At 42.1% G+C, this 22140-nt stretch overlaps 1 protein-coding gene across 2 annotated transcripts in view; it reads left to right on the plus strand.

Moving 5' to 3' along the window:
* Positions 1-1832: 1832 nt before the first annotated feature.
* Positions 1833-22140, plus strand: part of LOC147427451 (uncharacterized) — a 59277-nt gene continuing 38969 nt past the window's right edge. Inside the window, exons 1-3 of one of the 2 annotated variants that reach the window (XM_086496610.1) lie at positions 1833-1970; positions 2218-2301; positions 5841-6333. In XM_086496610.1, coding sequence (XP_086352736.1) covers positions 2288-2301; positions 5841-6333 — 507 coding nt within the window. In that variant the 5' untranslated portion in view covers positions 1833-1970; positions 2218-2287. Of the gene's footprint in view, positions 1971-2071; positions 2302-5840; positions 6334-22140 lie in introns of those variants that run through there. The other variant, XM_086496611.1, reaches the window with a different exon arrangement.

The following is a 22140-nucleotide window of genomic DNA, read 5'->3' on the forward strand; positions in this document are numbered from 1 at the left end:
GGCAACTTGCAAAGTAATCTCAAATACCTGAGTGTACAACATGTAATCTCAATTAATTTGCGATTTTGACCATCATCCCCTCTTGCACTTCTAAAGATTGAATTGACCACCTAGGCTTTGAAGGCACATGCCATCAAGGTTAGGAGTCGGGCCGGGCACGCGATCATCACCATCCATCCACTCCACATTCCTGAGCAGAAAGGACTGATGTAGAGCTTAGATGCACACCACACCAGCACACGTAATCTACGAAGTCTGCAGTCAATGAAGAAGCTCCAGCTCAATGCACGGAATTCATGAGCGGTTGCCAGATCTACGCACGGGATTTCATGACGTGATGGCAAGTAATGAAGGACTTGGAATCATAGACAATCTCTACACCCTACGCCGGCTTAAGTGCTACACTCTGCGCCTAGATTAGTGTTGTAGTTCTCGGCTCTCCACTCTCTTGACCTAACAAAAACAGCTCGGTGTGTTGCCCCCCTCCTTGCGACACTTGATAGTCGGGAATGGTCCCTTGCAGACCATTCACTCGGAATCCATGCTCCCGCACGGCTCCCGCGGTCGCCATGTAGTCGCTTGGATTCTAGGGGATGGTTAGCAAGGGACCATTCCCTACACATGCGACGAGAAGAAGTAATCTTTGATGCTTTAAGTTGTTTTGTCGATAAAAGTAACCTCAGATAATTTTCTTTTTTACAAGACCTACAACAATGTTTGACACCCAAGGTTCAGAGCAATCCTTGCTCCCCCCCTCCCCCCCCCCCCCCCCCCCCCCCCCCCCCCCCCCCTCTCTCTCCCCAACCCCCATCCCATGCCGGTGTGACTTAGAGTAGAGGTTGTGGAGAGGCTATGGGCTTTGGAATGAAGTTTAGGCAGTGGGATCCACCCATCGGATGAAAAAAGGAAGTAGAGTCGGTCACAAGAAAGTAAACTTGAAAGGAGGAGGAAAAAAAAAAAAAAGGAGGGAAGTCAAGGAAATGGATGAGTTGGCGAGGATGCACATTGCTGCACGTTGGGAGAAGGTGCAAGGAGTGAGCTGTCAACCAAGGAAACACAAGCAAAGAGGCGGTTGAGGGGGTGTCCTAATCCCAAGACGCTTCGCCCGTTTTCCCACAAGGGCGTTATTATTATGAGGATGAGGAGAACTCTCAGTTTGGACCAAAATTTTGAGCACTTGCTGCCCTGTTGCATGTGCCCTGATTGAAAATTGTATTTTGCATCCCAGTAAACAGTAAAAACACTATGCTTGAAAATGAAGGTCCTCGAATGAATTTAAGCGGGACACACAAAGCTGATGATAATACGTCGTCTCGACCTAATTTAGGTCAACCTCTGTCTCTCTTCTCCCTCTCTACATACATTATTTAAAATTGCGCCCCTGCACGTCCCCAACAAGTAAGCTTGCCCACATTGAGCACCAGCAGAGCATCGCCATCTCATAAATTCCAGAGAGAGAGAGAGAGAGAGAGAGAGAGCCGGGCGGGGGGGGGGGGGGGGGTCCGGCTTCCTCGCCGTCTGAGATTGCGTTTTCTCTCTCTCTCTCTCTCTCTCTCTCTCTCTCTCTCATTTGTCGTCACGCGTTGAGGCACCTGCGCAATATACAGCCCACGCTTGATCGAGCATCAGCATCAGCATCATCATCGTCTTCCCAATTAAAGTCCAAGGCCTTGATCCTCGCCTCTCCCCCCTCTTCCTGCACTACACTGACTTCAGCTCTTCTCTCTCTCTCTCTCTCTCTCTCTCTCTCTCTCGTTTCTCTTCAGCCTCGGCCTGTGCCATCGACGTCGTCCTCGCCTCTCCCCACTCTCTCTCTCGTTGTCTCTCTCACTCACACACACACGCACACGCACACACGAGCGCGCGCAAATTCTCCTCCTCAGCCATCGACGGCGTGTACGCCCGCTCTCTTCTCTCTCTAGAAGGTGGATCGCTTCCTGTGCCATCGACGACGTCCTCGCTTCCACCGAGTACCTACCTCTCTCTCTCTCTCTCTCTCTCTCTCTCTCTCTAAGAACCCTCATGCTAACGAGTGGTTTATGTTTCTAGCTTGGTAGCTTGACCAGAAATTCAGCTAGCAAGGCCTTTCCCAATTATAACTCCTGCTTGCAACGCCTCACCTCATCATCGTCATCCTCATCATCATCATGAGTCTTGCCCTAATTACTCCTGCTTTACCAACCTGTCTAACAATCACGTTGCCATGTCTCTCTGCAGGCCCGATCTCTCCCCGCAGAGATCCCATTTTGCCCACATCACAAGGAGTCAAAAACCCTATACTCTCTGAATGTCAAAAGAAAGGTATGGGTTTCCATCTTCACTATTGTCCATTTATGTCTTCCTCTCTTCAACACTCTACTATCCCTGTCTGTTGAAGTTCTTCTTTCCAAATTTTTTTGAGTGCATGATTATATTCTTCGCGTATCAATCCACCTCTCTTACTCTAATTTGACAACTTTTTGCAAGTGATCCTCACCCTGCATTTCCCTACCTAGAAAACCCCAGAAATTTGAACACATAATGGTGTAATAAATTTTCACTATCCCAAAGAAAACATATGATCTCTTGGTTTCCCCCCTTTCCCATTGGTTTTTGAAGAAGATTGGAAACGGGTGTGCATGTATTTTACTTGTATCTTGTGACATGCAAAGCATGTGCAACATCAAAGGCTATATATACAGGAGGCGACCAATCCCCCGATCCCCAGAAGCGTTCAAAGAGTTGATATAAGGTCTCGCCTTGTTAGAAGTCATTAGTGAGCACTAGCAAACATTGACCAACATTCCTTTCAATCCCTCTACCTCTTTGATTTATCTATAAAGAGTGACTAACATTTTACTATTTTCCATCCCTGATAAGAACAAACAACCTATCATGGCTTTGGCAAGCTAGCCTAACTAAACTAGCTCTCTCTATTCTTTTGACCTCTTGTCCATATTGAATGTAAGGAGAACTTTTTCATCATAATATAAAGGCTTGAGGCAAGGAGCCTGAAGCTACCTGTGATTGCAAGAAGTACTCAACTCCCAAATTTTGCAACATGCATGAAAAGCTATTAAAGAAAATGAATGTGCTTTATATTGTCTACTCCAAGTTTGGTGGGGGGGGGAAAAACCATTATCTAGATAAACACACACTCTAACACTCTTTGATGCAATAAGAAAATCTATATATAACTACACAATGTTCAATGGTCGTGGTGCCCTTCAAAGCTAGAATTACTCCAATAATTAGTGTGGAGTTTATGTGCAAGTGGACAAATGGTATTTCGAAGTGATAGGTATTCCCAGTCGATCCACTTTATCATTTGCTTTGAAAGACATTCATCCTAGCTAATTGAAACAGGAAAAATCTTTGTTTAAATAACCTTCTTACTACTTATTTGATATTGTGTATAAATGAAATCTTATTAACCTAAATTCTAATAGAATACTTCTTAATAATATGAGACAATATTTTATAAATCGTGATGGATAGGTTTAAGCTTGATCAAATTGTTTCTAGTTGATTATCCCTTTACTTACTACTCATGAGCACTAATAGTTCTTAAATTTCCAATAATGCAAGACACTCTCAATCTATTAGCTTGGCTAGCTACATGAGGCAAGCTGGGTATACTCTTAGCCCCTTTTTTCTGTGATAGTCCTTCTTACCCTCAATCCTCTTTCCAAAGAGATAATTAGGTGGAGACTTGATGATGACATGTATTCCTTTTGAAAGCCGGTGTTATGCCAACATAGACAACTTTAAAAATGGTTTAGTATTGTCCTTTGACATTATATTCTATTGAGCAAGGATTGGGTTTTTCATTGAAGTATTGGTACACTGATCTGTATGGTAAGATTCAAAGCTGGAGGGTGTTGTATCGCTAAAAATTTAGTAGTTACAAACCATAATATATGTATATAACAGCAGCTAGTAGACCGTCGGAATCATATGAAATCACATTGCTTGTGATTGGGTTTAGAATATATTGTAAAAGTTTTATATTTGTAAGTTGGTCACCTAGTATGAATAACTTGATCAACAAGTTAAAGTTACATATTTGTAGTTCTCATCTCATGCATTCATGCATGATGTTAAAAACATAACAATATAATTTCAAGATCAAAAGGAACATAATAAGTTAATATAATCTCTAATTATTTTCCTATGAAGGTTCCATTGATGATGCATATCTCATACGGTGGTAGCTAGTTGAGCGAGCCTTCTATAGGGAATCATATGATAGTTTCGCAGAGAATTTATACATGGTTCCTACACTTAAGTAAACTCAAGTGGGTATTGAAGTGAAATTATATGATCATTCTCATTCCCACTATACATCATCTTCCATAAATTAGATATAAGTGTGGTTTTGTCCATCTAAGGATTGGTAAAGCTATAAATATTGAGCTTTGGAATTGGACTTTCAAGTCTAGTTAAATCACATTATTACCTAAGACAATTAACTTTCAATGTTTTGATAATCACTAAGAAAGTAAATCGATTAAAATTGAATATACATAGAAATTCAATGAAATTAAAAGAAAAATTGTATTATACAATATATGTTAGGCCATTTCAGTTGACATATAATCCATTCCTTTCAGAAACTTGATTGAATAACCTAGCTTCTAATGATAGCTCTTGATTATAACCCATCCCATTACATGCTCCAACAAAAGTTTTACAATGAGCCCACAAATTTGAAAAAAGCGCATTTTACGACATATAAAAACAAGGTTTTCAGCCAATGCTACAAACACCATTTCGGGGAATTTAGGAATTTCCCATACGTTTGGTATATGTGGTCAAATCTTTGGATTAATCAGAACTTGAGCATCATTACTCCAAATGTAGCACTCTATATTTCAACAGATTCCATTTTTTAAGTGCTTTCCAATGATAGGTCACATGATATTGTTTAGGTTCTTGCAATGATCTTTCAATCTTATTTGAACGTACCAATAGAGCACAAAGGATAATACCATATGAATCGTGATACAAACATAGTCTATTTGGGATCAATTGAAGTATTGTGCAAAAGATCTAAATTTCTAATTAATTTTAACTTGCCTATCATGGAACACCCCATTTGTAGTTCTTTATATAGACTCAAAATATAATCCAATGTATGTATGGTGATTGTTTCATAGCTAAGAGAGGATTCCTCGCGAGAGATTCACTTGTAGGAAAGCCTCAAAGTCCTATTTTTTTCAAAATGTATTACATAAACTCCTATGCTTAAAGCTAATAAATTGACCCCTTTTTCTCAATGAAATTACATTAATCTAATTTAAACAATGAATATTTTAAATTCGTGGTTAACTTAAAGTTTTTAGAGGCAAGACATTAGATAGATGTATTTGTTGCTTCTTCTTTTTTTAAGGTCATTGTTGTACAAGTTTGGAAATGTTTGATGAGGCTATCAAGCCATCAATATTATAAATTTATAGGAATACTTTACTATATACGAATTATAGTTGTTGATTTTAGTGGGTTTTAGTGTGTTTAAGACGTTCCTTGAGTTTCTCCTCACGATTTTTACGAGGCTTTTCATTTCCTAAACTCGCTTTCTAAAGCAAGCTTTAGTGAAGAAGAGAGTTAGGCATACATTTGACACTAGCATTTGACCTTGCATGAAGAGCCTCGCGCGCATGGGTCCATTTCATTAAATTGTTTGTTTTAGAGTGCTACCTGACCCGACCCTCCTTCTGCACGTTTGAGAGCCTCACATGGGTCCATTTCATTACATTGTTTTAGACTGCCTTGTTATGCATTTGAGATGTTTTGAAAGAGCCTAAGTACTTTCACGTCTACCTTGTTTACTAATTTTGCAGTGGATAGCTGGCGTGCAGGGAAGCAACAGGCATTGAGGTGGGAGGCAGGTCATCTTTGGCAAGGGCGGCGGAGGGCCGGGCACTAGCCAAGCAGCAGATAAACGTGAAGCATTCTTTTTTAAAGGGGGAATTGCAGTCACGACAAGCAAGTTGTAGCAGCGACGTATATCCTGTTAAGGGAGCAATGCAGATAGGCAGCGGCCTTGGCACCGCGCCTCCGCAGCAGTCGGTGGGCGTGCCCGGCCTTCAACAGTACCAGCAGACGCCACGACATGTTCATCAGCAGGGGGGCATGATGCTCAACACTAGTATTAACAATCACAACCATATGATGGTCATGACGAGTGTCAACAACATCAACACATCCACGCCTTGTGCTGCTTGCAAGCTGCTGCGTCGCCGATGCGCCCAGGAATGCCCCTTTGCGCCCTACTTCTCCCCCCATGAGCCCCAACGCTTTGCCAGCGTCCACAAAATCTATGGTGCCAGCAACGTCTCCAAGATGCTCCTGGTATGTCGTCCTCTTACCCGTCCGTTACGAGAGAGAGAGAGAGAGAACAAATGCTCAGAAAAACCTAGGTTTAGTGTAATCACCCATAAATTTTAAAATGTACTTACACCTAAAAAAATTCGATAAATTAATTTAGTGTAAAGACCTCTCAGCATGGTCAATTTACCTGGAAAATTCTCAATTTTTTTGAAAAAGCCTTTTGTTGGGCATGAGACGATACTTTACAAAGAAATTAAATAGGGATAAATTTAAAAGCCAAATCTCCACGATGAGGACAAATATTTGTCTAATTTTCACGGTGTTCACAATGAGGACATAACGTCGAAAATTGCCCTCGATTCCCCCCAAAATTGCGTGCACAACGCCTTGTGTCAAGGAGTCACATGCCAAGTCCCTATCTACAAATGATAGGGAAGAATATTGCATCAACGTCTCACCTACCTAAAGGAGTGCTTGAAAACAAAACATTTAGTAATGATCCACATTTCCTTTTTGTGGATTTTCCAAGAGGAAAATTTAAAATTCTGAGCTAACTTCTAGTAGCTTAACACTATTTTTTCCAAATTCTAGTAGAATTTTTCCTTTTCCCCTCAACCGGGATTTTTGAATTTTAAAGTGAAACAATTATAGGATGAAATCAACTTTTCCTCGACATTGCCTAATAGCCTCCATGGACGATAATAGTTGTGGGGATTGGTTTCTCTATACCCTGTATGATGTGACAAAAATGATAAATTTATGATCATATTAGCATTCAAGTCATCCACACGTTGCTATAACACCCTTGATTAGCTTCAAGTTTCATTAACATTGCACACAAGGATCATTTGCTTCCTTTGACTCTAGCAATCATTACAATCCTTAAATGTCCCACATCATGGTCGTATCACAATCATCATTGTTCAAAACATTTTTACAATTTTAATGCTATGCTTGAAAAGCAAACAAGAAAGTACATTGTACAATAGCATAGATGAGATGCTAGGGAGCTGACATGTGTCCCCTATTCCCTTTGTGTAAAGGGCTCAAGGGTGTGTGTGTGTGTGTGTTTCTCTCTCATCCCCTAGTAAAAGGGCTCGCCCCTTCCTATGTAGGGATCTAGGAAGACTTTGTATATACACTTACAAAGCATCCAATATCGACCATTGGACTTTACATTGAATTTTAGAACCTTAGCATTTTGGAAGTCTTAATGGGTTGAACCTTAGGGTCTTTGAAGCCGATTTTTTCACATTGCTTTCTTACAGATTTCACCCCCTTTGGATCCCTATTTTTTCTCCTTTGGCTCTCTATTGTGGTCGGTCTGCTAGCTTAACCAATATTCTAGCTTTTTCTCCCCTGGTACTTTCCCATATTAAATGATCAGTTTAACATGAGAAAATCGTTTAGGAGAATTAGATATTAGTTATTATGACATGCTAACTCTTCAAATGTATCAAGGAAAGGAAAGGAAAAAGCTGATGATGCTCCTAAGTTTCCAAATTTGAGTGTTGGTTATGATGATAGCGATAGCAATGGTTCTGAGCAAATTTTGGATTAGGAGTTTGGCATACCCTCTGTGAAGACTCTGGGAGCAAGAAGGATGCAAGCAAGAAACAAAGCACCTTGAAGTGATCTTGGACCATGCACGTTAGAAAGAGAAAGAAATCATGCAGAGATTGACTTATGTGGCTGGTCATTGTGCATTTATGATGAAGATTACAGAGGGAGTAGAATCCACATGTTTTGAGGATTCTATCAAGGATCGATGATAAATGGTGGCACACTATGGATGAAGAGATGGATGCAGTTGATGCAAATGGAACATGGGAATTGGTTCCATTACCAAAGGAAAAAAAGACAATTGGATGTAAATGGATTTACAAAATAAATAATAATGCTAATGGAAATGTGAGCAGGTACAAGTCTAGACTTATGGCCAAAGCTTATGCACATACTTATGGGATTGATTATGAGGAGACGTTCAGCCCCATATCTAAGATGGCTAGTGTTCGTGTGTTTATTGCAGTGGTCGTCGCGTTAAAATGGGCGTTGAAACGAATGGATGTAAAGAATGCATTTTTTTCATGGAGACTTGGAGCAAAATTTGTATATGGAGTAGCCACAAGGTTATGCAAATACGATGCTACATGACCTTGTATATAAGTTGAAGAATGCATTGTATGGGCTAAAGCAAGCACCTAGAGCTTGGTATGAGAGGATTGTGGCATTCCTCATTTCATTGGGCTTTGAGATACCTGATGAAGACCATTCATTATATGTGCAAAAGAATGAGGTAGAAATTGTGGTAATATGCATCTACGTGGATGATTGATTGTTGGAGGTGATAATGTGTCTCAGTAGAGGGCATGCAGGATCTACTTATGCAAGATTTTGACATGAAAGACTTTGGGAGACTTGCAATTTTTCTTGGGCATCATTGAAATTATTGTGGCTGTCACAAAGGCAATATGCTTTGGGTATGTTGAAAAAAGATGGTATGGCTGATTGTAAACCAATTTCAATGTCCTTAGATTAGAATTTGAAGTTGGGGAATGACCCAGGTCAAGTTACCATGTACAAAAAGATTATGTGTAGCGTGATCTTCTTGACTATCTCACGTCCAGACTTGAGCTATACAGTTGGATTCTATGGCTACACAGATGCGAATTGGGCCTGTAGTACATACGATCGCAGGTCTACCAACAGATTCATGTTCTCACTTGGGAGTGCTACTATCACATGGATTAGCAAGAAGCAACCTATGGTTGCTTTTTTGAGTACAGAGGCAGAGTACAGGGGTACTGCAGTGGAGGCATGTGAGGTAGCATGGCTGGGATTGCTACTTCACAACTTTTGAGTACCTGTACAGAGGCCATTTGTCATCTATTGTGACAACCTCATCAGGATACAATTGGCACAAAACCCAATGTTTCATGCCAAGACAAAGCACATTGAGGTGCACTACCACTTCATCAGAGAGAGGATCTAAGAGATGGGGGATTGTGAGGTAGCATGACTAGGATTGCTACTTCACAACTTTGGAGTACATGTATAGAGGCCGGTTTTCATCTATTGTGACAACCTCATCAGGACACAAGCTTCTTTTTCCAAAGTTACCTCTGTCTCTACCCTGCCCAGTACCCCCTTGGTATATGCTCTTCCACCACTAGTACTTGTGATGGTTTTATTTTCCTTGTAGCCACTTGATCCATCTGCTTTCACTGCTTCTCAATATTTGTCAGTGCAATCATTGATAATTCTCTCCTCTTCTTGAAATGGTGAATCTTGATTCCACAATTATTCCACACATGCCATTAGGAAGAGAATGGGGTCTAGGAGGCCCTCTTTGTTTGGCAGTTTAAGGAGACCTCTAGTATTAAGAAAGCAATCAAGGAAATTTTTTTGAATTCAAACAGGCAAAATGGCTAGTTTATTTAAATTCAAACTTCCCCCTAAAAATGAAATTTAAAATCTAGCAAGCAAAACCATATCATGTAGCATATCTTTGGAAAGATCTTGGCATGTAGATCACAGATCTATAATGTCCACTCAAATTGGAGATAATATGTAAGAGATATGGAAGGCCAAAAATCATAAAGTTGTCTCCCCCCCCCCCGCTTTGGAGGGAAAAAGTGCATCCTTTGACCACTCTTACACCTCTCTTACACACCCACCATTCTTGCACACATGGCATTCACCTGTTTGTCAAAATGTTAACCACCTCCATAATCTTATGGAAAATAAAGAGGCCCTCCTAGACCTCATCCTCTTCCTAACGCCCATAAGACTTGCAATATGTGCACTATGAGCATTCATCAGATTTTTTGCTCTCTCGATCTGAATTTTGAACATTGGGCCTCCATCTTTCTGACTGAAGATCTTGTCTTGGCCATTTCATCTATTTGTTTTGACATCTCTTTCAGCTTTATGGTCCATGAACCTTTCTTCTTGTCTTTGTCTTTTTCATCTAAGTCACTCTCAGATGAGCTAGAAGTTGTGTTGGACTTTGACTCTTCAGTCCATGTCTCACTATCACTAGAATCCCTCTTCTTATGGATCTTTTTCTTTTTATCTTGGTGTTAGCCTTACCCTTAGGTTCATTGGAAGAGTTCTTTTCTAAAACACTATTGGAAGATTGGTTAGAAGAGTTACCGTTCTTACCATTCTTACCGTTCTGAGGGTTCTGAGAAGTTTGAGAGGTACTTGTGGAAGTCTTGTTCTCCTTAGGCTTTCCCTTGTTGTGCTTCATCTCTTGTGCGAGACCGATCGCTACCGCCTTGTTGAGATCGATTTTATCGAAGACTTCTACATCAAACTTGATATAATCATCTAACCCAAAAAGGAAAGCCTCTTTGCGCTCATCATTCGATTTGCGTAATTGAGTGCCAAGCTGCAAAACACGGTTAGAAAAAGACATGATTGGCATACCATGTTGCTTGATATTGCACCGATCTTCTTTCAATCGTGCTAGCTGCTGAGGAGGCATAAACCACGCCTTGAGCTTGTCTTGGAAGTCAGCTCAATTGAAGGAATGGGGCACATCTCCATCGGCTTCCTCTAGGTGCACGGCTAGCTGTGCCTCTTGCCATGAGTGGTACCAATTGATGGCATCACTGGCAAGGTACATAGCTACCGTCAAAACCTTGCTATTTCCTGTCTTCGTAGTTGTCACAAAATAAGAATTAAATTGATGCAACCAAGAACGAATAACACTAGCATCCATCTTACCATCATACTTACTGAACATCAACTTCTTGGTGACGAGGGTGTTGGAGTCCGAATCTCAGCTTGCACCACTTGATGAACCACCAACTTCTTTGGCCGGTTTGGGTTTCGAGGTGAGGACATTTAGTACCAAGTCATTCATGCGTTGTTCTCTTTGGGGCTCACGCTCTAACTCCAAAGTAGCCTTTCTTCAACCGCTTCCCTTCTTGTGTCGGCCGCCAAGCGTGCTTGCACAAGCTCACGCTCAATAGTAGCCTTTCTTTCTTCGCCCACCAAGAGAGCTTGCTCCAAGTCGACCTTTATTACCGGTTTTTTTTCTTTCCGTTCCTCGGCCACCAAGCGATCGCGATCTTGTTTGTCTTGGCAGTCACGCTCCGCGGCAATGCGAGTCGCCTCTTGCTTTGCCATCATGTCCATCATCGACTTAACCAAAGCTTCCATGGGGATTGGTGAAATTCCTAGCGTAGATGGCAAAGGGGGAGGGTCAGGAAATCCTCCCTGTTGCTGAAATTCTTCTTCAGTGCTTTCTTGCCCATCACTTTCATGCCCGGTGTCCATTCCGCTTCGGGTGATGACCAAACACTGAAGTTGTGGCTTCTTAAGTTCACGAGGAACTTGGGTTCTTGTGGGTCTTGGGTTCTTGAGGGTCTTGAGGGTCTTGAGTTCTTGAGGGTCTTGAGGTTCTTCTTTTGCTTCCAGTCTATGTTAAAGAAGGATCTTCTCTTCACCAGAGTTCTGCTCTTTTCCGTGGGCGCCCCCTTGGCGGCCTTACGCTCACACCAAGGTTGCTTTTTCCCACCTCATGTCGATTGGCCGGCTGCTAAGTGCACGGTCCGCTCTCAATGAGTGAAAAGAGGCACAAGGAGAGGCTGTACAAGCCCTTCTTTCCTAGGATTCCTGTTACTCTTCAAAAACACGATTAGGAATCGACACACCCAAGTGAACTTGGGTTCGTGCGACCTCAACAAGCAAAAAAAATTATGTGGTTCTTGTGGTTCTTTCCTTGAGTGGTACAAAACACTGCAAAGCTTTGATACCAATGTAAGGTGCAGCAGATGTGAATGTTGAACTTTGCTCAAGATGAGTGCTCCGGACTGTGCTCAAGGTTCCTTTTACTTATTGAAGGGAGTGCCTTCTATTCCTTTAGTGAGAGAGTGCAATGGACACAAACAAAGTGAATAGACACTGTGAATGGAAGTGCATGAGACGGAGAGATAGAGAGAGAAGAGAATACGACACCAGACACGTTGTAAAACCCTCCTCTGAAGGCCCCACTCTCTATGGCAAGAGCGGTCTACTTATGATTGCACAAATCTCTACAATGCTTGGACTTGCCGACAATGTCGACGACAATGAGGACGACGATGAGACGGGCTGAAATCTAAAAACGCTAAGGGCCGAAATTTGGAAATCTTTATCTGCTAGATTCTGACTCTATGTTGGGAACGATGTCGATGACGACAATGCGACGACGACGCACTAAAAACACGGATGCTGAAATCTGTGTTTTTCAAGCTAAAACTGCAAACTTGGATGGATCCCACCGTGCGACGAGGAATTGCTGCGGGAAGGTGAGATATGTGAGGTTCGGGAATTGTTCTGCGAGTGCTAAAGACTGAAAACTGAAAACACTGGTCTTATGGCTTGTCCTGCTGTAGTCTTGTCGCCAATCCGATGCAAAACAAAATGCTAGGCTGATCTAAGTCCTTGACCAAAAACGCTAGCCAGTCAACGGCTGTGGAGAAAAAACGCTAGGCTATTCGGGGGTGCTGCTGAGAAGTTGCCTGTTGAGCAAGGTGCTCCTGCTGCCTCTTCTGCCAGAAAGTGCTAACTCTGGTTTGCTTATATATTAACTTAGCAAAATTTCCCTACCTACTTTCCAACAAAAGTCACTTAATAAATAAGTGAAAAATATCAAAAATAGGGAAAATAGGTCTATGCACTGTAAAAATGCTAGTGATGGGATCTGACTGGAATTTGATGGTCATGCTGTGTGCAACTAGAGGATATGCATCTAATCTAAGTGTCTGGACATGCACCGTCTGCGAACAGTTGCACAAAAGTGCCAGATCACTTTCTATTCTAGACTGGCTGGACTAACTGAACCCTTTTTGTGTTGTAGCTTGTTCATGGACACATAGGGTTGGATGTGTCACGTGACACATAGCTCTCCAATGAGCCGATGAATGCTCAATTTGGGGTCCATTTGACCCATTTTCTCTTGGCCAAATTGCTATACAAAGCTTAAGTGCTGAAAATATCAGGCTTCATCATCGACAAGGAAGCAAAGGTGGTGGCGTGGTCTACGGCACATGATGATTTCACCATAATCATGAATGCAAGCCTTATCTATCCCACTTAAGCTATGTACTTAACATGTGTCTTTAGTGTTTAAAGCTAGGCTATATATATTTTCCTAGGTTTGGGTCTTGTGGATTTGAGGAGGTTCAACATTCTCTTCTAAGCTAGTCCATTCCAATATCTCTCTCTTGCTTGGATGGTCACCACTCACAAATATTGCATTTTCATTTAGGTTTTTACATGATGATATTGGATTGATAATTCGGTTGTGTGTGTGTGTGTGTTTTTTTTTTGGGCGGCCGTCAAGTTGAACACTTAAACGAGCACCACATTTTAAATTCATTTGTACTCTATTATTTTCCCCAGCTAGGGTAGCTATACTATGAGTAAATCTTGATTCTAGAGTAGCAAGTCGAACCCTTGAGTTGTAATTTTGTCATGATATCTGTAAAGGCCTATGTAAGCCAGTCAGTAGACTTTGAGAAATCCCTAAGTATAAGAGTCAATACGTTATTGTGAAGGAGGCTTATCTTGGGAAGAGAGAGGAGCTCTATTGTATGTACGTGCAAGCAGCCAAGGTGCTCCAACTTGTAATCAACATAACTAATGATTATGTAATTATTATTTTTTTCCAAAACTTGCATTGTGGTCCTCTTTCTTCGGTATTTCATTCAAGTTTAAGCATTGTCAATTTCTATTGTGGTTTGCGACTATACATCTACGAGCCTAATCCTCAAATTTGAGTGCCTAAATCATTGTTTTTTGACGTTTTGATCATAGGAGAGTGTTCCTAGACCATAGGGCGGCTCCAAATAGAATCTGTTTCAAATAGCTCATCACGGTTCCAAATCTCTACAAATAATATATGTGTGTTGATCCCCTCAATGATAGCTCTCAAATGAGCCAATTCATGCTCAATATGGGATTCATTTGGCCCATTTTCTCTCGGTCAAACTGCTATACAAAGCTTAAGTGCTGAAAAACTTGGGCTTCATCGTTGACAAGGAAGCAAAGATGGTGGAGTGGTCTAAGGCACATGATGATTTCACCATAATCATGAATGCAAGCCTTATCTATCCCCCTTAAACTATGTACTGAACATGTCTCTTTAGAGTTTAAAGCTAGGCTATTAAGATTTTCCTAGGTTTGGGTCTTGTGGATTTGAGTAGGTTCAACATTCTCTTCTAAGCTAGGCCATTCCAATATCTCTCTCTTTCTTGGATGGTCACCACTCACAAACATTGTATTTTCATTTAGGTTTTTACATGATGATATTGGATTGATAATTTGGTTGTGTGTGTGTGTGTTTTTTTTGTTTTTTGGCGGCCACCAAGTTGAACATTTAATCGAGCACCACATTTTGAATTCATTTGTACTCTATTATCTCCCAAGCTAGTGTAGCTATACTCTGAGTAAATCCTGGTTCTAGAGTAGCAAGTCGAATCCTGGAGTTGTAATTTTGTCATGGTATGTGTAAGCCCTATGTAAGCCAGCCACTAGCCATTTAGAAAGCCCTATGTATAAAAGTCAATAACGTTAATGTGGAGGAGGCTTATCTTGGGAAGAGAGAGGAGCTCTATTGTACGTACTCTCAAGCAAGTTGCTCCAACTGTAATCAACATAACACTACAAGAGGTTGTGTGCTCTTGTGACGCTCTTAGCGACGGAAATACACTGGGTTTTATAACCCCCGGCGTCGCTATAACCGTCGCTAAAAGCGTCGCTACAAGAGCGTCGCTATCTGCGTCGCTATAGGCGTCGCTATATAGCGACGCTCATAGCGACGCCTATAGCGACGCAGATAGCGACGCTCTCACAGAAGAGTATAGCGACGCATATAGCGACGCTACAGAGCCATAAATAGCGACGCTTATAGCGACGCCTGAGAGAATATTTTTTTGGTGGCAGGGCATTGAATGCCCTGCCACCCATCAACCATATTGTACTTGATTCACTTTTTAAAAAAAGTGCAAAGGTAAATAATAGACCCAAAATAGTCACCCACAAGACGCATTGTTTGCAAAATTGACAATTGTACACATCATAGACAAACTGAATTGATTGGCAAATGTAATAATGACAATTGTACAACATCATAGGCATAAAGAATTGATTGGCAAAAGGAATTGCGGTGACAAATGTAATAATATACATGGTTCAAAAAGACGTATAAAATCCGTCTCATGATACATAAGCTATGAGAAACCCTAAACTAATGCTATCTAGCTACGGCTAAACTGACGTCGTCTAATCAGACGTCTCATCGCGTCCAAGCGGCGTATCTGTCGGATTCTGCAAAAAAAGACAATAAGACAGTTTTCAGTAAATATAAACATATAACGACATTTATAAAACAATACAAAAAATAAAAAAGAGTAAACCCTAATACTAACCATGCCGCCGCGAGAACTGAGAATGTCCATCAGGGCGTTTAAGCCCTTCCTGCCTGCGTACTCGCGCTCGTACGGTGTGGGATCACGTCCTGTCATCGACCACTGTCAAAACATACAAAGATTTCATTATGTTAGAACTAAAAAACTCATAAACCCTAAACTATCAAACATGCATAAAGAGCAATGTGAAAAGACTTACAAAATCGGCCTCAAATGATGCCCATCCACCGCTCCCCAAGTGGTGCGAGCTCCCTGCCTCTACTCGCGCTCTGGCTGCATCCTTTTGTTGCTTCCACTTGTAGGGATTCTCGCGCGCTGCTTTCTTCGCATTCTTCCAATCTTCTTTGGCCAGCCAATCTGGCCTATTCCACCCATTCTTGATTGCTTTTTGCACTTCGGAACGCTTTATTGCTCCATACGATCCACATTTCTAAGGTCAACTCTGGCTCCCAAAGTATCTTTCTTGCCGGTCAAATGGTCCCATAGTAGATTACCCACATTCTTGAATATGTGCATTGGATCGAGCAAGTGATTGATCACGAGTCGGGGCCAGTATGGTAACTCGTACCATAGAGATAGTCTCTTCATCCCTGGAGGCAATCCGTCATCGCACATCTCCTTCTGCTCTAACCATGCTTGTGCAGACATCCTTGGTGGCTCTCTTCCCAAAAAGCCGTCGCGTAACACATGATTCTCCGGAAGATACGCTTGATGACCTTCGTAGATTTGCTTCTTCAGTGAGGGTGCCCTACGTGCATTCAGTCTAGGTCCACATGTGACACATGCTCTGTATCCGCTTGTTTGAAGCCCTGCATGTATACACATGATAATAGATCAACTATGGGAAAAAACAAGATTTACAGTGTCTGAGAGAGGAGTGTCAATAGATCACCTGAGCATTCTGTTAGCCCGGGATAGTCATGCATGGTCCACATTAGAATACCTCTGATCAAAGCATTCCGTCGTCCTGTGTGTCGGCTCATATCCACCACCTCTATGCCAATCCACAATTGTTGTAGCTCTACCAATAGTGGACGAAGATACACATCCATATTCCCCACTTTATATCGCCCTGGCACAATCAAGCTTAGCCATAGGTGCCCCTTCTTCGTAGTCAACCACGGGGGAATGTTGTAGTTGACGATGACAACGGGCCATACACTGTAAGATGTTGATCTTTGACCAAATGGATTTATGCCATCCATAGCCAGGCCTAAGCGCAAATTTCGAGCTTCCCTAGCAAAATCCGACCATGTTCCATCTATATGTTTCCAGGCTGCGCAATCTGCAGGAATTGGTAGCACACCATCCGAAGATTTATTCTCCTCATGCCATGATGCTAGGGCGGCCATGGACTTACATTCGAAGAAATGCTTGATGCGAGGAAGCAAAGGAAAATGTCGCAAAACCTTTTGTGGAATTTTTGTCCCGTGGAGATCTACTCGATATCTTTCGGAATCACATTTCGGACACTTCTCCATGTCTGTGTATTCCCCTCTGAAAAGAATGCAGTCATTAGGACAAGCGTGGATAGAATTGTAATCCATCCCCAAGTTTCGCAAAATCTTTCTTGCTTCATCTCGGGAATCTGGCATCACATTGTCAGCTGGTAGAATGTGCTCTTTCAGCAATCTACACAACATAAAAATATGATACAGTCGTGTAAAAATCTATCAGATCATTATACATTTAGAGTTCTATTAAAGTAAACTAATTGTAATAGATCACCTGAAAAGCGCTGTGACGCTAGTGTCACTCCATCCAAACTTTGCCTGCATGTTGAGAAGAACCAGGAGTGCTTTCAATCTAGACATACGTGCTCCATTATACAATGATGTATCGGCTTCACTTTTCATATCATCATAGATAAGCCTTTCTGAATCCATGATCGTCTCGATCATTTCATCAATCTCGGGCTCAAACATTGCCTCGTTGGGAATGTGCTCTGCATGATCATCCCCCGAGCTGTCAGAGGCTACATCTTGTGGCCTCACATATGCTGCTTGACCAAAGCGCCTGCGAATACGTCTATTGGGTTGCAAGATTGCTGCTTGTTGGGCAGCGTCAGAGTCCGACGAGTTATAATTGGCAACAACTCGATCTATAATAGATGGATCGAACTCGCCAAATTCGCGAACGTGCTGCAAAGAAACACGTCTTGTCCGTCGCACAGCATGCTTGCATTGATTACAAGGACATAAGACCCTCGTTGAGAGATAGGTGTTTCGGTTGGACAGTCCCACATCCTCGTCGCTACTCATAATGAGGATAAAAAACTTATAACCTGGACAACAAATTTAATATTCTATTGGCATTCTTCGTCTTATCTCTCTCTCTCTCTCTCTCTCTCTCTCTCTCTCTCTCTTTACCTCACATTCTCTAGTCATGTCCAATCCCCGCACACCTCGATCTAGAGGTGCACGGAGATCAGAACCACCGGGTTATAATCTCGTCTTTATTGGTCAATACCTATATTTGTGGGTACAAGAAATCTAGACACCCACGTCTACATGATACTGCATGTAGTGGACAAAATCCCTTTGCCTCTTCTCTAGCTGTAGCACTTCACTTCATCTTAACATCTTTTCACAGTAGATCTTTTCACTGTTCGTCTAACTCTAAACCCTAAAGTAATTCTTGCGTGGGCTCGATCTAACGTAAATAAGCGTAAATCTAAATAAACGTAAATCTAACTAAAAATAAAGCTAAATCTAATTTAACGTAAGTCTAATGACTAGAGGTTGTCTAGATGGTCATTGTGTCGGGGATGTAGTGACTCTTGCCGCCCTGAAGATCCACCTTCTTCCCTATCTTCTGAAGACATTTCACCAGTACTTTTGGATCGACGGAGCCCACCATGAGTGAAGGTAGCAATACCCTATATTCCATTGAGGGCTGTCTTCACCCGCTTCATGCAGGCATCGCAGTCTATGGAGACCCGCATCTAATCTAATATAACGTAAATCTAAATCTAGCTTAAATAAACGTAAATCTAGTTAAAAATAAACCTAAATCTAATTTAATGTAAGTCTACATATAACCTAATCTTTAACGTCTTTTAAGATAGTTTCCTACGACGTTATAACTCTCTTCTTCCTGTGTGTGTGCGCGTGTGTGGATGTGTGTGCCAATAAAAAGAGATAAATGGTATAACCTTTCTATCACCCATGCCAAGTATGATAGATTGATTATGCCATTTCTCTCTTGAATAATAGGTCTTCAGTTCAACTCCTCGTCGGCTAGATCTTTAGGTCTTTTAATTTTAATTAGTTTCCTACGACGCTCCCTTAGTTTCTCTTTCTTTCTCTCTCAATGTGTGTGCGTTTTTTTGGATCGTATGCATGTTTTCTTTCTCTTTTCCTCTCTCAATGTGTGCGTTTTTTGTTTATGCATGTTCTCTCTCTCTTTTCCTCTCTCAATGCGTGCGTTTTTTGTTTATGCATGCTCTCTCTCTCTCTCTCTTTTTCTCTCTCAATGTGTGTGTGCATTCTTTGTTTATGTATGTGTGTGCGTTTTTGCACTCTCTCTCGCTCTCTCTCTCTCTCTCTCTCTCTCTCAAAAACACTATGTGTGTGTGTGAGAGAGAGAGAGAGGGAGAGAGAAAGAGGGGAAGGGAACATGAGAATGAGGAGAGGGAAGGAGCATACCTGGCTCTCCTTCCTCTCCTTGTGTGTGTGTGTGTGTAAAAGAAAAAGAGAGAGAGAGAGAGAGAGAGAGAGAGAGAGTGAGGGAGAGCGTTACCTGCTCTTTGCTTGAGGGCGTTGAAAAACTCAGATCTGAGATCTGAGTTTTTGGGCGTGCTCGGTTATTTTTTTTACCCCAGCTGGCGTCGCTATGAGCGTCGCTATAAGCGTCGCTATGAGCGTCGCAAATTTCTTTGTAAATTTGCGACGCTCATAGCGACGCTTATAGCGACGCTCATAGCGACGCCGGGAATTTTTTTTTTTTAGCGTCGCTGTGTGAGCGTCGCTAATATGAAGAGCCTCTTGTAGTGTAACTAATGATTATGTAATCCTTTTTTGATTCCAAAACTTTAATTGTGTTCCTCTTTCTTTGGTCTTTCATTCAAGTTTAAGCATTGTCAATTCTATTGTGGTTTGCGACTACACATCTATGAGTCTAATCCTCAAATTTGAGTGCTTCAATCATTGTTTTCTAACGTTTTGACCATAGGAGAGTGTTCCTAGACCATAGGGCAGCCTTTCTAGATAGTTCTATTGTAGTTTTCAGGACCTTCATCATGATTTTGGTACCTTGTTGAACGATTTCCATTAGACTTTATAGGATAGTGTCCCTAGGCCTATTAGGTTTTGTTTTGTTTTGAGTTTGTTTGAGTGACAAAATAGCATGATGATTAAGAACGGTGAGAAAGGACACATGCAGATGTTCCAGTCATAGACTGGTGCTTTGCTTGTTGAGTTGATGTGTTTTCTTGTTAGGTTCACTTGAGGCTTCCTACCCCATCCGAGTTACTTCCCTAAATATTGACATATTATGTTATACCACATAGCTATGTTATAGATGTCTATCGTGGTGACCCGCTAACAGTGTGTGTGTGTGTGTGTGTGTGTGTGAGAGAGAGAGAGAGAGAGAGAGAGAGAGAGAGAGAGAGAGAGAGAGAGAGAGAGAGAGAGAGCACAGATTCTATTTTCATACTTCACATTTGAGCTCATCATGGTCCCAAATATCTACAATTAATATGTATGTGTTGATCCCCTTGTTGGAATTAGGGTTGCAGAGAAACACACACAGCTTGGAGAAGATGAAGGAAGCTCGAGGCACACAATAGAGAGTGTGTTACTTAGTGTGCAATGGAAAGATAGATAGCCCTAGAGTGATGCGAGTATATACAATGCACGGGGGAAAAAACCTCCTAAAGAGGGAAAAAATGCCCCGATGGTCCTAGTGTGTTTACACAAATCAGTACCACTATATGGTAACAAATCCCCCCCGGGGTGATGCGGTGAATGAGAGCTAGCACATGAGCAAAGGGAAGTGCCATGCCTTGAGGACATGATCAGTCCACAAAGGGGAGTAAGCCCAAAGCTTTGCGGAAAGCTTCGAGCTTCTCACGAGACAATGCCTTTGTGAAAATATCTGCAAGGTTGTCTTGTATGTAAAGAATCAGGATGCAAGAGAGCTACACAAGACAAGCACAAAGCACACAGAGATGGAAAGCTTCTTCTTCTTCTTCTTCACAGAAAAGAGAGTACAAAATGACTAAGTGCTAAAGCTGAAAAGTAGCACATATGTACATGCGGTCACTAAGTGTGTGTTAGGAAATAAGACGTAGCTAAATAGATAATTGAGTAGATTACTTAATGGAGAGAGACAGATTTATATACACGAGATTATAGAGTAGAGAGAGAGATAGAGAGAGTACACACGATATACGTGGTTCACCCAATGTGGGCTACGTCCACAGGAAAGCAGCCACTCAATGGCTTTAGTACTTCAAAACAAGAAGTAGTTTACAAAGGGATTATACCCTTAATGGAGCTCCCGCCTTGCTTCACTCTCACCACCTCACACTCACCTTGTTGCATCAACTTCACACTATGAAATGTGTGTAGAAATGGCCTCCTTTTATAGGCCAAAAGGGATGTCCTCTCTTATGAGAGACAGCCATGTGTAGCCGCCCTTGTGCGAATAAGTCCAAATCGGACCCTCCAATCCACCCATGTGTGGCCGCCCTTGAGAAGACAAGTCCGCTTTTGAATTCGGCCACCGGCCATTGACTTCCGACCACCGGCCATCGGCCATTGACTACCGGCCACCGGCCAACCGACCGGTTGTTTTCCGACCACTTTCCGGCCGCCGTCCGGCCATAATATTCCGGCGAAAAAAAAAGTTTCGGGGGCCTTGGCCCCCGAGGCCTTTGAAGTTGCCCCTGATTCTTGTCCGTGAAAATTTTGGTTTCCGGTGAGTGATTTTCCTTCACGCACGATGGCTTCTCCTCATAATGGGGGCCTTACAAATGTGCGCTTTTACCACAAAAAATTACAAGGGTAAATCAGGCTCCATACTTAACAGTGTGAACTCGCTAGAAGCGTACTAGGCTGGCACTATAAGTGTAGTCTAGCTGTAGAATCACTGGCAGAGATCCTCCATGTCGGTCACCTAACGCGCCAGTGAGTAAATGTCGTAAGCGGCCAAGACCCGTAGTGGATGCCAGCTCAAGATGTAGAGCTCGACATCTCAACACTCCCCCTCGAGCTCTGCATGTCGCAGAGTCCAAGCATAGTCCGGAAACGTCGAAGCTTCTCAGCTCCGAGGGCCTTGGTAAAGATATCCGCTATCTGCTCCTCTGTGCTGACGTAGATCAAGTCGATGTCTCCCACCAACACTCGCTCTCGAACGTAGTGGTAATGGACCTCTATGTGTTTGGTCCCGGCATGGAACACTA

Source organism: Adiantum capillus-veneris, chromosome 23 (assembly GCF_014529385.1).
Source record: "Adiantum capillus-veneris isolate H3 chromosome 23, ASM1452938v2, whole genome shotgun sequence".
NCBI classification, from domain to species: Eukaryota; Viridiplantae; Streptophyta; class Polypodiopsida; order Polypodiales; family Pteridaceae; genus Adiantum; species Adiantum capillus-veneris.